Here is a 15,775-nt window from a genome sequence, read left to right as displayed (position 1 = left end):
TGCGTATGTATGTGAACAAGTTATGATTTTGTTCTGAATTGTTCAGGGAACACCCAGAAGCAATTTTCGGTAAATTAAACATTTGCACTTCTGACACAAAAAATGGTTTCAGAAAAGTTTCAGAAAATAGTTTCAGTTAGTATTTCTGTATCTGTTATAAGTTTAAACCAAGATTTATTTTTGCTCTCAAAATATCTCAAATATAACTGACTGTTATCTGTTAATCTACTTATGTTTAGTCAGTCTTTGACTTGAAGACCATATACAATATTCCCTCAAGGCTTCTGGGAGGAAATTGCACAGGAAGGAGACATTTCCTGTGCTATTTGCTGCTTTTAACTTTAAAATGTTATATATGTCTGTGTTTTAAATTTTTCACTATAGTTTCAAATTTTACTTTTATTTTTTTGCAGGAATCTAGACAAAGGAAAGATTCCTTGCTTCAGAAGAGATCACTTTTAGAGTCTGATAGCGGTCTGGCATGGACTGTCCTGTGGGTTTTCAGATGTCGGTACAGACCGGCCCAACTTAACATTGTACATATGGCTCATCAGCTGGAAGAAGTTGAGGTACAGGACATTACCTAATGTCCTAAGAATTTGTCAGTACTAGTCATGGAGATCCGGGCTATTAAACCGGATACATTTAAAAACATTTTCATTTCAAAATGTTTTCCATCCACACTAGTGTTTTCAAGTGTTTTCCAAAAGTTTCTCACCCACACTGAAACGTTGGAAAACATTAAATTTGCCTTTCTGAGCATGTGTAAAACCTCATAAAAAGCTCATTGAGATGATACAGATGGAACAGACATATGGTTTCATGCAATTCTTCTGGCACCGTCATTTTATTTACGAAAATATCCCACCATTCACTGGGGTCCAGGTCACACTCACTCACTTCTTGTTTGATCTAAAACGCAACTACCCTCATGTTTTGCTGCAGGACAGCAATTGTGAGTAAATCTTATGTCGGGACTGTAATAGAGTGTACAAAGTAAAATATCTTTAGAAACAGTGTGAAAATGGCACACAAAAGGCACAGTACTGCTATAAACATATATATCTATTGATACAATGTGTGTCACATGACTAAACATACATCATGTTTTCACAGTCCACACTACAGGTCCTTCTCAAAAAATTAGCATATTGTGAAAAAGTTCATTATTTTCCATAATGTAATGATAAAAATTAAACTTTCATATATTTTAGATTCATTGCACACCAACTGAAATATTTCAGGTCTTTAATTGTTTTAAAACTGATGATTTTGGCATGCAGCTCATGAAAACCCAAAATTCCTATCTCAAAAAATTAGCACATCATGAAAAGGTTCTCTAAACGAGCTATTAACCTAATCATCTGAATCAACTAATTAACTCTAAACACCTGCAAAAGATTCCTGAGGCTTTTAAAAACTCCCAGCCTGGTTCATTACTCAAAACCGCAATCATGGGTAAGACTGCCGACCTGACTGCTGTCCAGAAGGCCATCATTGACACCCTCAAGCGAGAGGGTAAGACAAAGAAAGAAATTTCTGAACGAATAGGCTGTTCCCAGAGTGCTGTATCAAGGCACCTCAGTGGGAAGTCTGTGGGAAGGAAAAAGTGTGGCAAAAAAACGATGCACAACGAGAAGAGGTGACCGGACCCTGAGGAAGATTGTGGAGAAGGACCGATTTCAGACCTTGGGGGACCTGCGGAAGCAGTGGACTGAGTCTGGAGTAGAAACATCCAGAGCCACCGTGCACAGGCGTGTGCTTTTGAACCAGAAACAGCGGCAGAAGCGCCTGACCTGGGCTACAGAGAAGCAGCACTGGACTGTTGCTCAGTGGTCCAAAGTACTTTTTTCGGATGAAAGCAAATTTTGCATGTCATTCGGAAATCAAGGTGCCAGAGTCTGGAGGAAGACTGGGGAGAAGGAAATGCCAAAATGCCTGAAGTCCAGTGTCAAGTACCCACAGTCAGAGATGGTCTGGGGGGTGCCATGTCAGCTGCTGGTGTTGGTCCACTGTGTTTTATCAAGGGCAGGGTCAATGCAGCTAGCTATCAGGAGATTTTGGCGCACTTCATGCTTCCATCTTCTGAAAAGCTTTATGGAGATGAAGATTTCGTTTTTCAGCACGACCTGGCACCTGCTCACAGTGCCAAAACCACTGGTAAATGGTTTACTGACCATGGTATTACTGTGCTCAATTGGCCTGCCAACTCTCCTGACCTGAACCCCATAGAGAATCTGTGGGATATTGTGAAGAGAAAGTTGAGAGACGCAAGACCCAACACTCTGGATGAGCTTAAGGCCGCTATCGAAGCATCCTGGGCCTCCATAACACCTCAGCAGTGCCACAGGCTGATTGCCTCCATGCCACGCTGCATTGAAGCAGTCATTTCTGCAAAAGGATTCCCGACCAAGTATTGAGTGCATAACTGAACATAATTATTTGAAGGTTGACTTTTTTTGTATTAAAAACACTTTTCTTTTATTGGTCGGATGAAATATGCTAATTTTTTGAGATAGGAGTTTTGGGATTTCATGAGCTGTATGCCAAAATCATCAGTATTAAAACAATAAAAGACCTGAAATATTTCAGTTGGTGTGCAATGAATCTAAAATATATGAAAGTTTAATTTTTATCATTACATTATGGAAAATAATGAACTTTTTCACAATATGCTAATTTTTTGAGAAGGACCTGTACAACGCGAAAACAGTGATTTCAATTTGTATCCACTTTGGAGAGCGTTTTCAAAAAGCAGTTTTCCTTGACAAAAATGCCAACTCGGTGTGGACGGAAGGCCAAAACAGAGAGAAAAAAATACATTTTCAAACGAAGTCATTCCGGTGAACATTATCAGGTTTTACATAAACTTCTGGAGTTTATGCAGCTTAAGTGCTCCTGTAATTAAAGCAGAAGGGACAAACCAAAAACCTTCTAAAACTCACATACGTTCCATGTATTGTGCATGCAAAACTAGTTTAAATCTGGTTCGCAAGTGAAACTCACAAATTATAACCATTTAAAATGACAAACAAATGTTATGACATGATATCTGTGTGCCATAGATCTGCCGGAAGTATGTCCTGGAGCAGGTGTCTAGATTGCCTCAACGTGAATCTAGTGCAGGACGCTCTACAGAGCTTGAGCTGAGCATAGAGGGCAGATGGAACAGAGTCTGCTGGATACCTCAACCATGGTGGAGTTCAAAAAGGCACAGCTCCAGCTGGTCACACAGTACCACCTGCAAAAACAGGTTCTCACGGATACTCTACACAACCTGGAGGCTGAGCTCAACACAATGACACCGTGAGCATCTTTGACATTTTCTCTGTGTGTGTGTATTCAGGTAAACCCTACGTTATGGGGACAAAATGTCCCCACAAAGATGACAATATCCAAATTTTATTGTGGTCCCCACATTTTTTGGAAAACAGCATATCAATCATACAGAATTATGTTTTTTTTTATGATCTAAAAATGCAGAAAGTTTTGTTGGTAGGATTTAGGCTAAATACAGTTTGTACAGTATAAAAACATTATACCTATGAAATATCCCCATAAAACACACACACACACACACACACACACACACACACACACACACACACACACACACATATATATATATATATATATATAGCTTGTTTAAAATTTAATGTCCTTATAAATGGTTAAGTAAACTGTTGGAAATAATCATAATAAAAAATGAGGGGGTGTGACAACATTGAAGAGTAAACACATTATTTTCTCATTTTTGAAGGATTGCATTGAAGCAGCACCTTACAAGTAGAGAAGCTGAATGTATTCCTGAAGAACATGCAGAAGAAGAAAGGCACACTAGAGGAGCTCCTACAGACATGCTCTCAGATTTCAGCCCATCTGGGTGAGGCAGAGGGACCTGTGGCCTTCATTGAACCTTTTAGGACTTTACAGGAGAGATGGCAAACTATAGAGCGGGTTGCCTCCAGCAGTCTGTGGTGTGCTAACATCTGCACAGCAGAAGTATCTGCACTCCTGCAAGAAGCCAGAGATCTGCACCATGAACTGGAGCTTCTGGAGAAGTCAGTTTCTCTTCCACATCCCTCTCAAGGACAGATGGACTGCCGAAGTGAGCTACAAGAAACTGTCAGAACTGCAGACCTGGCAGCATTAACAGAGCTCTACTTATACCTTCTTGAGGTCTCTCAGGCTCTTTCCTCAAGTCCGCTGGGAAAAAAAGAGCTCAGAGATATGGAGGACGCAATGCAGGGCTTGAATTCTCAGCTTGCGTTGACTCAGGAGAAGCTCAGCTCCCAGACTTCGAATGGCAATGGCTGTTCACCGATCACAAGGATTATCAGGGACTACATTACATGGGCTAAACAAACAGAAAGCAAAGTCAGCAGGAGTAGGAGGTTGGCTCTGTTTCCTGAAGAGGCAAGTCACCAGGTCAACCACATGAAGAAACTGCAGTCTGAAACATCTCTTAAGAAGATTCAGTTGGCCTCTGTATTGAAAGAGCTAAGAGAGGAAGTTACAGGACTCGGCAAGGAGGATTCGATGTCTCCCATCCTTGCTTCCCTAGAGGATTTGTACGTTAAGATTACAGAGAAGACCGAATGTGCTGTTGCAGAAATGAACAGAATGTTTCATATAAGAGAGAGACTGTGGAAACAGATCACTGACAGCAGCTCTTGGTTAACCTCAGTATTAGAAAAAGAGTCTGGTAAAACAGTGGCTTCTAAACCTAAAACTACAATCCCAGAATTGAGGGTTCAGCTTCAGGTATGCACAGAGGCTTTGAAGGAAGCCGAGAGACAAGCAAATAACTTGGAGACTCTGTTAGATGAAATAAAAAATGTGAATCACAGTCTGAGTGTACCCGAAAGCTTTCAGCTTATCAATAGGCTAACAGCCTTACAAGAAGAGGTCTCTAGGGTTGTGAACCGTAAGTGGGCCTTGCACTGGGTGCTTGAAGAACTCCTTCATGCTCAGGAATCTTCTGCTGAGGAGCAAAACGTCATTCTGAAGAGCCTGAGACAGATGAGTGCTGATGTCATGAGGCAGAAGTATCCCGTAACAAGGGACTCACTCTTGGCTCTTGAACCTGTTCAGCACATCCTGATGGAGCTCCTGTGCAAGGTGCCAGAAATTCCACACTGCCCGGATTCTCGGAGGAAAGAGATGCTCAACGCTGTACTAGACCTACAGAGGAGAATGGATCTGCTGGAGTTGCAAGCGAAAGATCATGAGGAGTACCTCATTTTAAGGCAGCACATGGAGAACTCCAGAGAGGTGGTGAAGAAGAGCTGGTCGCAGATTGTAGACTCAAGTGTAGGAGCTAACATAAGGCTCGGCTATTGTCAGGCTGTCTTGGTGGAGCTAGCTCTGGTGAGAATGACATGTCAAGAGGCCGCTGACCACCTTGAGGCTATTTCGAAAGATCTCTATCCATCTCAGCTGACAGCAGAAAGGCAAAAAATCCATTTGGTCATTGAGCAGCTCTCCTCTTGGGAGCTCACAGTAAAAAATGAGGCTAAAACCCTTGAGTGCTCTCTGGCGGAGCGACTCGGCAGTCCTGCAGACCTCAGTCCATTCACTGAGCTCTTCATCAGTGTCAGGCAGCAGCTGAAGCAGAGCATCTCCTTGGAGCCAGATAATGAGACCATTGATGCAGAGCTACGTAAGCACTGGATGCGAATCCAGACCACTGAGTCTGTTCTACGAATCCTGGAGCACTGCAGGAAAGCGGTAGATGCTGACAGCTACCAGATGACCATTGGTCTTGGCCAGAAAACTCTTAATGATTACGGTATGCATATGGTAAGATCTGTGTGTTCATGCATTTTAAAATTATACCACTAATACCACTAGAATGCTACTTTTGTAACCATTGTTGTTTTCTTCAAGTATGCATGTGACAGCATTGGTAATTTTGAAGCATTTTTAGTAGGACTATTAGTTTGTTTGAATTCACAAGCTAAAGTGCTATACAAACAGCAATAAATCTTGGAATTGAAATGAAAATCAAGATCATTTGGAAAGAGAATGTTTACCCATCTCTAGTTTTTAGAAAGCTATGTGTGTTGTTTATTCAATTTCTAAATAGTTTGTGTTTTCGCTGTCCAGGACAAGCTGCTCCAAGCTCGGGAGGCACTGAAGCGTTACCACTGGGCTGTTCAGGGTGCAGACAGCTTCTTTCAGCAGATAAGATCCAATCTCATGATCCCCTCTGATGGCTTCAAAGGCTACAAAGAGGAGCATCGCTATATTCAACAGATTTTCAGCACTCTGGTTGAGGGTTTCCAGATCCGCTTGTCTGAAGTTGGTGCTTCTGTTCCCCAGCAGACATGCCTCTCCATCCCTTTAACCGAGCAGCTTCATATCGAGGTTTTGAGTCACCTTCTAGTACAAGATTCCAAATTAGAAGCTCAGGCTCAGCTCAGACTTGAGGCCTTACAGAGGTTGGTCATACTCTATAAAGCACACTATGGGATGTTTTTCTATAAAAACTTAATGACCTTGTCCTATGATTCAGATTGTTGCTTTCACAATTCCCTCCGATTGTTGTTGACATTTCCATATCTAATTGGAAGATGATTTTATAATTGTGAATAGTGGGGACTTCACATTTTTGGATTATTGGGTGAAAATATTTCTACAAATAATCAAGCATTTTCTCAGAAAGCTCTTTAAATGGTACCACATACTTGAAAACATTTTCCTCAGAAAATAAGCCCTGAAACAATTAGTCTGGTTGGAATACATCTATTTGGTTAAATTAAATGTACTCTAGAGGCAGTTTTATTTAGCTGCCTTTAAAGGTTCAATCTTTCTGCTCCAATTTAGGTCCATGAAAGACCAAATTGTTCACATGAGTCACCATGAAGAAATGACCCAACTTCTCAAAAATGTTGATTCTCAAATCTCTAGTCAATGCTTAAGTCAAAAACTGGCTGATTCCGAAGCCTGCCAAGATCAACAGCTGAAAGTACAGGTTTGTGGTCATTATATACCATACACAGTCACTTAATTCCATTTTGTTTATCATGCATGTTGTGATTGGTTTAAATGCATTGCGATAATGTCTATGGAGTTCTAAAGATGATTTGGGGAACCAGTGAAAAGCTGGTTACGCTTCCCTTTTTCTTGGTTACTTGTGCCACTTTTTGTCTCATGACACTGCAAGTATGCTAGATCTGTGTGTAATGAAATTGTCTTCACTTGCAGTTGCTCCAGACAGAGCTAAAGAACCTCGCTAAAAGGCTTGAGGAATTGAGGGAAAGTTGCCCAGGTCTACGCTGCAAAGCACCTGTGGATCTGATGCTGGGACAGCTGTGGAGGTCTTGGGCAGTGCTGCAGTGGAGAGTAGAATCACTCAAAGCCAGCACGTCTCATAAAGAAGCAGAGTGGAGAGACTTTGTGATGCGTGTATGTAAAAATAGATTTTATTTAATTGTTTTATTTTATTCATTTCTTTTTCACCTTGTTAAAAATGTAATTTCCTTATAAAATGATTAATGAAGTGAGCTGTTCGTTAACTTGTTTCTCTTCATGTCTGGGTCTGCTGTGCAGCTGAATAAATCAAAGAAAGGTCTTGACAGACTGCAGAATGATCTTCCAGACTCCTCTATGGTGGCAGGATCCCTGGTGGATCTTCAGGTTGTTCTGAGCCTCACTGAGCGCCTTCAAGATGGGATTGAGCAGGAGCATCACACTTTGGTATCTCTACAACACCATGTGGCACGATTGCTTGGGGTCTCAAATTTGGAGCAGTTGAAAGTGTGCCCTCAAATCTGCCAGGACTTGCAGTCTTTACAGGGTCACTGCAGAAGGTATGACTTATACACACAGACACATTAAGACATACATGTTAAGAAAATGTTCTGAATCTATACTATTTACAAAGCTTCTTTTTCATGCGTAGCCTCAGAGATCAGAGCAATAACATCCGTCGGGAGGTGCTTTTTGAGATCCAGGAGTTGGGTCATGTGCAGGAGGAGTTGAGTGCCATTCAGCAGAATGTTCTCTCTCTTTTGATGGTTTTACAGTCAGAGTCAGCTGCTCAACACTTGCAGGTTGGTTCCTGTGTTTGAAAGTCAAGGTGTCTGTTTCTGCAGTCATTGGTGTTGATATTGTATTCATTGTGTTTTATTGCACTGTAGGAAGTCAAAATGGAATTGGTTTCACAGAAAGCTCGACTGCAGGATGTCATGGACAGAGTGCAGAAGAAATGGAGCTGTGTACCCTCAGAGATTCAAATCTTACAGAATGAGCTCGACGTCTCCATGCAGGAGGCTAAGGACAAAGTAATTCTAAAAAAGCAATTCTAAATTTTTTTTTAAATAAACATAAAGCAATAAAATAAAGCAATGCCTTGAACATGTGAAAAATGTTTGTTTGCTAATCTTTTTAAAAACATTTAAAATGCCACCTGTAGATTCAGTATTTTTGTGTTGTGTATTAATTTAAATGAAAGCTAATACAGTTGTACTTTTTTTTTTTCTTTTTCTTTTTTTTTTCAGTTGGTCATGGTCATGGAGAGAAGTGGTCCTCTCTGTAAAATGGGTGAGCTGATTGGAGATGTGACTGTAGGCTTGAATGGTGTTCAGGCCCTTCTGAAGCAAACGAGTCCTAATTTTTCTGAGGCCAAACGTGCACAAAAGGTACTTCTTGCTTGCTTGCCTTCACATGCACATTGTTAAAATTATTAGTTGTTTTTTTTTCTCTCTCTCTCCTTAATTAGTTTTGTGTATTATAAAAATAATAATAATAATAATTATATTATATTTTTACTCTGTAATCTTAAAAATAAGTATAAAGCAAAAAAATTTTGTGCCATATTCATTGTAAACAATTTTTATTATTAACAGCAAAACTAATTCATGTAAAGGAAAACTGAAACAACCGGTGTGTGAGTAACGTGCTGTATAAATATATACGGGAATACACTACACACCCAGATTTTTGCTCTGATTTATAGTCTGTACAAGTTGACACTAGTTGCTGTAGACGAGATCGCATATGTGGATGCTTCCAGCCAATCTGCAGATCTGAGTTGTCAGATTACATAGAAAATCCTGTAGGGTATGATGGTACTTGTAACAGACTCTTAGGGCCTGTTTACACCTGTCCACTTAATGCGTTTTCTCTGATCGGATATCTGTCTGATTTGTTGAAATGGTTCCATTTACACCTGACCATATAAATGTGTGTCCACAAAATATAATTATATAAGTATGAAATATAATTAATATTGGATAAAAATCCAGTCTTCAGTTCCCACGCTACATGCAAATTTTCACATCAACGAAAGCAACAGATATACACTGCATTTTATTCATCATCAGCTAATTTCAACATAATCAGCTACTCATCATTAGATAATCATGTCAATTCATCCCTTTCAAATCATTCAAAAACACGTCAAATATATTATCCAAAAACAAAAACTCACACAGTGTTCCAGACTCAAACCTGGACTTTAAAAGTCTTACAGTGTTCCAGGCTAAAACCTGGACTCACGTATTTCTCCCAAATGTGTGTGGTTTGCACGTTTTGCATGCTCGATGTTAGTTGCATTATATAAGTCGCTTTGGAAGTCTTAGCACATTTTGCATAATAATAATAATAATAATAATAATAATAATAATAATCATTCATAAAATATATTCAGGAAAATGTTTGTATAGAGAGAGAGAGAGAATGTGAACACTTGTGAACAAAACTTCGTTAAAGTGCTTTTCACTGTTTAATTTTTAAAATGTCTAAATTTCTTTACTTTTAATTTGTACAATAAAAGTTTAGTGAAATGAAAAAAAGGTAAAAAATCAAAATATTAAAGCTTCATGACATATTGCATGAACTGTTCTTCCAGCTCTCACATTTTTAATTTGTGTCCAGTGAAATATGATGTCAACAGTAACTGTGGTGCATCTGTGCCTGTGTGTGCAGCGTATATGGGATGAGCTGGACCAGTGGCACACGCGGATAGCTAAGCTGGAGGCTGAGGTGCAGGATCTGGCTGAGCAGAAGCCTGAGAGAGAGCACGTCCTCATGGACCAGCTCACGGAGCCTCTGCAGCTCTACCAGACCACAGCCAAACAGGCCGAGCAAAGGACCGCCCTCATCAGCAAAGTCAGATGTTACCCATAATCATGATTTCCCAATATAAGCCAACACGTAATGCCACTTATAGCAAACCTTAGCTGATTATGTCTTTGTATTTTGGTCCCATCAGATCCCTGCCTGTCTGCAGGACTATGAGGGCTTACTCAATAGCTCCAACTGCTGGTTAAGAGAGGCTCAGTCCTGGCTAGTCGCTCCCAGAACCTACACCACTGCGAAATGCATCCACTGTCATGCCAACTCCCTCAAGGTCAGGTCGAAACCTCACATTAAAGCCATTTTGCTTTTATGTAGTGACTTGTTAGCAACTCATATGATGTGTCTGCAGATGATGCTGGATGAATCAGAGGGATACAGGGCAGCTCTAGAGGGCTTCCTGCCTGCCCTGCAGGAGATCGCTCTGGTGTGTGACACCAGCCCTCAACAACAACAACTCCAACTGTGTATACAAAACATCACACTCGTACAGCAAAGTGTTCTGGAGCCTCTCTCCCACCTTCAGCACCTGGCAGCTGTAAGAACTCTCATTACATTCCAAAAATGATAAATAAATTGTATTTACTCTTTTAATACCAAGTTTTTAGTTGTATCAGTTCCAGTGAAATTTCATGATTCCTGATATCAGTTTTGGTACCACAACTATTGAACACAGTTCTTTTATACAATATATATTAACGTATGAATATTAAGACATCAAAACAATAGTGTGTGCATAGCCTTCAAGTATTTATCAGTTAGGAAAACATTTTTTTGTGAACATAATTAATTACACTTATGAATAAACTAAATGATGCTTGACCATTTCAGTAGAACCAAATGTTCAAGAAGAGCAAATATTCTATATATATTATATCTTTAGGTTTTTTTTGATGATGAGTTCAGAAAAACAGCATCTATTTGAAAGTGATTTTTTTTTGTAACACTGATTTTACATTTACTTTTGATCAATTTACTAAATAATAAAAGTATTCATTTCTTTCAGAAAAAAGAAAGAAAGAAATCTTATTTTATTTGCATTAATACATCAATAAGTGTCATAACATAAAAAAAAAAACCATACTGAATGGGAGGTATTGGATCTTTTGATATCTGTAACAGTATATACTTCATTTGAAGGGTTTTATGAGGTTCCATTACTTGAATTTCTTCCTAGTATATAATACTATGATGAAATTTCTTAATTATTTTGTCTATATTTTAATTGGAATTCACTTATTTTGTTTTTAGGAGATGGACGCCATTGAAGCAGAGGTAAAGACAATGGAGAAAAATATAACTAAGATCAGAACAATCCTTTCGACCACTGACACAGAGAACATTTCTCCTGAGGAACATCTCGAGAACATACAGGTGCTGTACATCATGTCTTACTATTCTCGGTTTGGACTGTAAACATTTACAGTAGCTCATATCCCTCCTATCCTCTGTAACAGGTCATTCTGGATAATGTCCAGTCAATGAAGAGGACCATTGATGAGATTGAGAGCTGCAGGCCAGGCCTGGGGCTTCCTGCTGGGGCAGAGCAAACCCTCACAGCCTTCCATCGGGCCCGAGAGCTCCTGCAGCCAATCCAGGAGCTACAGCAGCTCAGCGTGGAGCAGAACTCCACTTTAATGGTCTGTCGCTCTAATAGTTTGCTTGTGTTAACCAAGAGTCAAGGTTTCATGCTTACTGAGCTTGTACTGCTTTACAACTTTACATATCATTTACATTCACATACAGCTACATTACTCACTACATGAAAGGCAATATTCGAAATGGCATAATAGGGGCACTTTAACGTATTTACTACATGCAAAGCAGCTTTCAGTAGTTAGAGTGTTTTACAAATACCTTTTTTTTTTTACATTAAAATGTTAAACTTTTACAACTTGTATAAGTGCAAAAGAAGATCAAGTGTTAAACATGCATTTAAAAAATTTTTGGTTCATGTTGAGCTGGCAAATTTAGCACCCCCCTCTCAAGTGACACCTGCAGGAATGTATTCATTTATAGTGATTGCTAAATATAAAATACATATAACTTCCACAACGGGATACCATTTTATTTCATTTCACTTAAAAAAAAAACAAACAAAAAAAAGCTATTTTGCTAATTATTTATTCCTGTGATGTGAATGGCTTTTTTAAAAGTTCAAATATTTTTTGTAGTCTTTACATTAAAGCTGTATTATGTAACTTTTTTTTGTTTTTAAAATGATCCAAAATCAAATATTGAGATCGCGTGTGTGGATGCTGCAGGTGGTGATCATTTGTAGCCTTTTCTTACAGCAGCTGGAATGTCATTTAAGAATGAGTTCTAAGGAACATTAAATAGTTTTTTGTGATTCAAAGAACAATTTCTTTTGATGACATTCGAATGATTGAAATCTACAGATAACGCAAACACACACTAAATACAACGCAATGTTGTTAACATTAACCATTTGAGAACAAAGTATATCAATAATAATAATAATAACGATAGTGTGATTTGTTATAAAACTTTTTTTGTTTAGTTTTTTTTGCCAAAACTGTCAGATCTGTTACTTGTTCAGATGACATTTTCAGGGTGAAACTTCTTATTTTGGACATACTTCCAAGATGTAGTATCTGTCAGTTCTGAAGTACCGAGAATATCCACACTACACCTCAAGTCATTAAAGACAACCCACGAAAAGAAGATAATTCTGCTATTAACAGCAATTTAATGTTTTCAAACAGAGATGGCGACAAAGAGGCAGAAATTACATAAAGCAGCTTTAGTATGAGAACATAAAAACTTCATAAACCGTAATTATACAAGACTTATTTATTTTTTATTATTATTTAATTTTTTACAATTACATTTTAAATTAAATATGTAATGCCACATTGCAGGGCAATGCTTGAAATTACATTATTAGATGATAGATAATTTCTATATGAATTATAGTTGTCATAAAAAAGACAGCTATTCAGTTTCAGTGTGGGCATCTAAACAAATAAACAAATAAATAAATAAATATCAAGCTATGAAACAATCGTAATGAGCTGAAATTTTTTCAACCATTCAAACACATCCATTTACAACATTTCCAGCATCAAATATAATAATAATATTATAATGTTATGTTTAAAATGACCTTTGGTCTAGTCATTTCTAGTTAGAACATAATATTAGTGTATCTTATGAAAGTGCAGTAAATTTGTAGTGTTTTTAGTGACCGTGACCGGCACGTAACCTCTGCTTTTCACTTTCATGTCTGTGGGAAAGAGAGGATGAGAAAATCCCTGCATTTAAAGCCAACTCAGAAAAGGGATGTGTGGGAACCTTGATTTTTCTGATTGTGCTTAAAAAATAAAGTGCTTTTAAACTTTAATATGGTGTGGCAGTATATCATTACAGGCATGGCTTCAGTTTCTAGTTGAGAAGCTCTCATGGCTTTTCTCATGATCTTTATCATGTGACCTTGTAACAGTGACTTTGGTTTGCCAGAGTTTTACAGCTTGATGAAACTAAGTATTTTACTGATTTTCTTTTCAGGCCTCTATTGGGCAACCAGCTGAAATGATTCTCCCTTCAAACCAAAGCACAGAATTCACGATGTCTCATCCTTACACTGGAAATGTGACGGTGAGTCCATCAACTCAATCAAAAATACACCTTAGAAGACATCTAAAATGAGGACGAGTAAATAAGACTAAATCAGCTCATTAGTTCTGTCACTATAAAAACCTGAAGAATAATATGTCCTTGCATAACCCTGGTGTGGCAGGTGTCCATGGAAGCCCCTTACACTGAGAAGGAAGATGAAGACAATCAGTCTTCATCCTCAGGAACTCTCACAAGCAGTATTCCAGAGGTAAAGCCCTCAAAACCTTCAATTTATCTCCCAGGCTGAATGTATCCCTTTGCCAAAACCTGAAAAGAGAACATTTCTGAACTTGTGTACACTCTTGAACTCTTTGCTATGGCTGTTCATTTGCATATGTTTAATTTTTTTATTATATACATTTCTGAATGGAAACTATTAATACAAATCTAATTCTAAATTCTAAATAAATGTATATAATATTATTCATATGCATATTCATATTTTTTTCTTTCCTTTTTAGATCTATTTTCTCTATAATTTTACAGGAATTGGCCGTAGATGCTTTTGTTATTCCTGGAATTGCATTATCGCAATTATCTCAGCACTGTTGCTATTAGAGTATATGCTAAATTGCACTAATTGCAGAATGCCGAATATAACTCCACTTCTTCTTCTTCATTTTATGGAGCCTATTCTTCTAACACACTGGGCCATCATTTCTAATCATTTTTCCTTTTTCTGTGCCAGGACCCAGATGAGACAATAGAGGAGGAACTTATTAAGACAGGCACTGCCTCTGCTGTAACAGAGTGTGTCATTAAGGTAAAGACTGACCCCAACAAAGTTATCTGACTTTTTCTCTTTTATGTTAGACAGTGATTCATTATCATTATTCCTCAAATTCCTCGTTGTGAAATGAATAGTTCCGACTGATTGAATGAGCCCTGCTCAAATTCATTGTAAAATGCCAATAAACACACACACATATAACTGTGTATTCTGTGTTGATGTGTTAATTTGCTATAGTGCTTAGCAACCACAAGCAGCCTTCTGTTAGAATAATGAGCTTAACTGTCATTCCAAAGATTGGGGTCGTAAGATATTTAATGTTTTTGAAAGAAGGGTCTTATGCTCACCAAAACTGCATTTGATCAAAAATACAGTGAAAACAGAAATATTGTTACAAGTTGAAATAACGTTTCTATCTGAATATATTTTAAAATGTATTTTATTCCAGTGATACAAAGCTGAATTTTCAGCAGCCATCAGAATCACATGGTCTTTTAGAAATCATTCTTAATATGCTGATATCTTATTAGCGATGCTGAATTGTTAGTTTAAAATTGCTTAATATTTAACATTTATACAATACAAACAGAGTGGGATCTATATACAATGAATAAACTCCATGAAATTAGCCCCAATGTTGGCTAATGTACTTTTAGATTCCTAAATGGTTCCTTTAACCATGGAGAAATCACTGCAAAGCTGCTAGTGGCTTACTGTTTTTTGTTTGTTTGTTTTTAGGAATCATCTCTTGAAGAAGTAATTGATTTTCCTGCAGCTAAGCATGTAGTACAGGACACTGACACAGGAAGTTGTTTACTGGAGCCTTCTGGCTTTCCTGAAATGCCTGGCATGGACAGCAGACCAGTTATTGAAGAGACAAGTTCTCTACCTGCACTAACATCCCAACACTTGAAAGAATTTACAAATGATAGATGTCTGAAGCATGACGGTGCAAATATAGCTAAGGAAAAGCAAAACGAGTGCACGGAAACCAAGCTGACTGAAGCAGTACCAGCAAAGCCAGGAATATGCTCAGAAATCATCATATTAAAATCAAGAGATACAAGTGAATTAATTGAAGAGTATGAATCTGTACATCAGAATGAAGTAACTGTAAACACAGAAACAGGTACAAGTGATCAAGTGAAAACAACAGCTGCAAAGCAACCTGTAAATGTTACTGATGGTGACCAGACCCAGACAGATACTAAACCCATAGACGCCGCAGCTCCTCTTTTGCTCTCCTCCCAGCTTATAGAATGTGTGCCAGAGGAAGATACAACACTGGTAATTCTATGTGAAATCTAGGTGTAAGCTCACGTG

General features: G+C 38.3%; 1 protein-coding gene across 1 annotated transcript in view; it reads left to right on the top strand.

The window, feature by feature from the left end:
• Positions 1–15,775, top strand: part of LOC109072450 (nesprin-2-like) — an 82,562-nt gene that overhangs the window by 32,353 nt on the left and 34,434 nt on the right. Inside the window, 19 exon segments of the mRNA XM_042777242.1 lie at positions 414–569; positions 3,066–3,301; positions 3,777–5,802; positions 6,109–6,443; positions 6,829–6,976; positions 7,210–7,410; positions 7,555–7,814; positions 7,907–8,057; positions 8,145–8,288; positions 8,505–8,645; positions 9,934–10,116; positions 10,220–10,357; positions 10,436–10,621; positions 11,335–11,457; positions 11,541–11,723; positions 13,612–13,699; positions 13,839–13,930; positions 14,411–14,485; positions 15,191–15,739. Of these exon segments, the coding sequence (XP_042633176.1) occupies positions 414–569; positions 3,066–3,301; positions 3,777–5,802; positions 6,109–6,443; positions 6,829–6,976; positions 7,210–7,410; positions 7,555–7,814; positions 7,907–8,057; positions 8,145–8,288; positions 8,505–8,645; positions 9,934–10,116; positions 10,220–10,357; positions 10,436–10,621; positions 11,335–11,457; positions 11,541–11,723; positions 13,612–13,699; positions 13,839–13,930; positions 14,411–14,485; positions 15,191–15,739 (5,415 nt within the window).

This window comes from Cyprinus carpio, chromosome A20 (genome assembly GCF_018340385.1).
Source record: "Cyprinus carpio isolate SPL01 chromosome A20, ASM1834038v1, whole genome shotgun sequence".
Taxonomy (NCBI): domain Eukaryota; kingdom Metazoa; phylum Chordata; class Actinopteri; order Cypriniformes; family Cyprinidae; genus Cyprinus; species Cyprinus carpio.
This window is presented reverse-complemented; position numbering and strand designations above follow the sequence as displayed.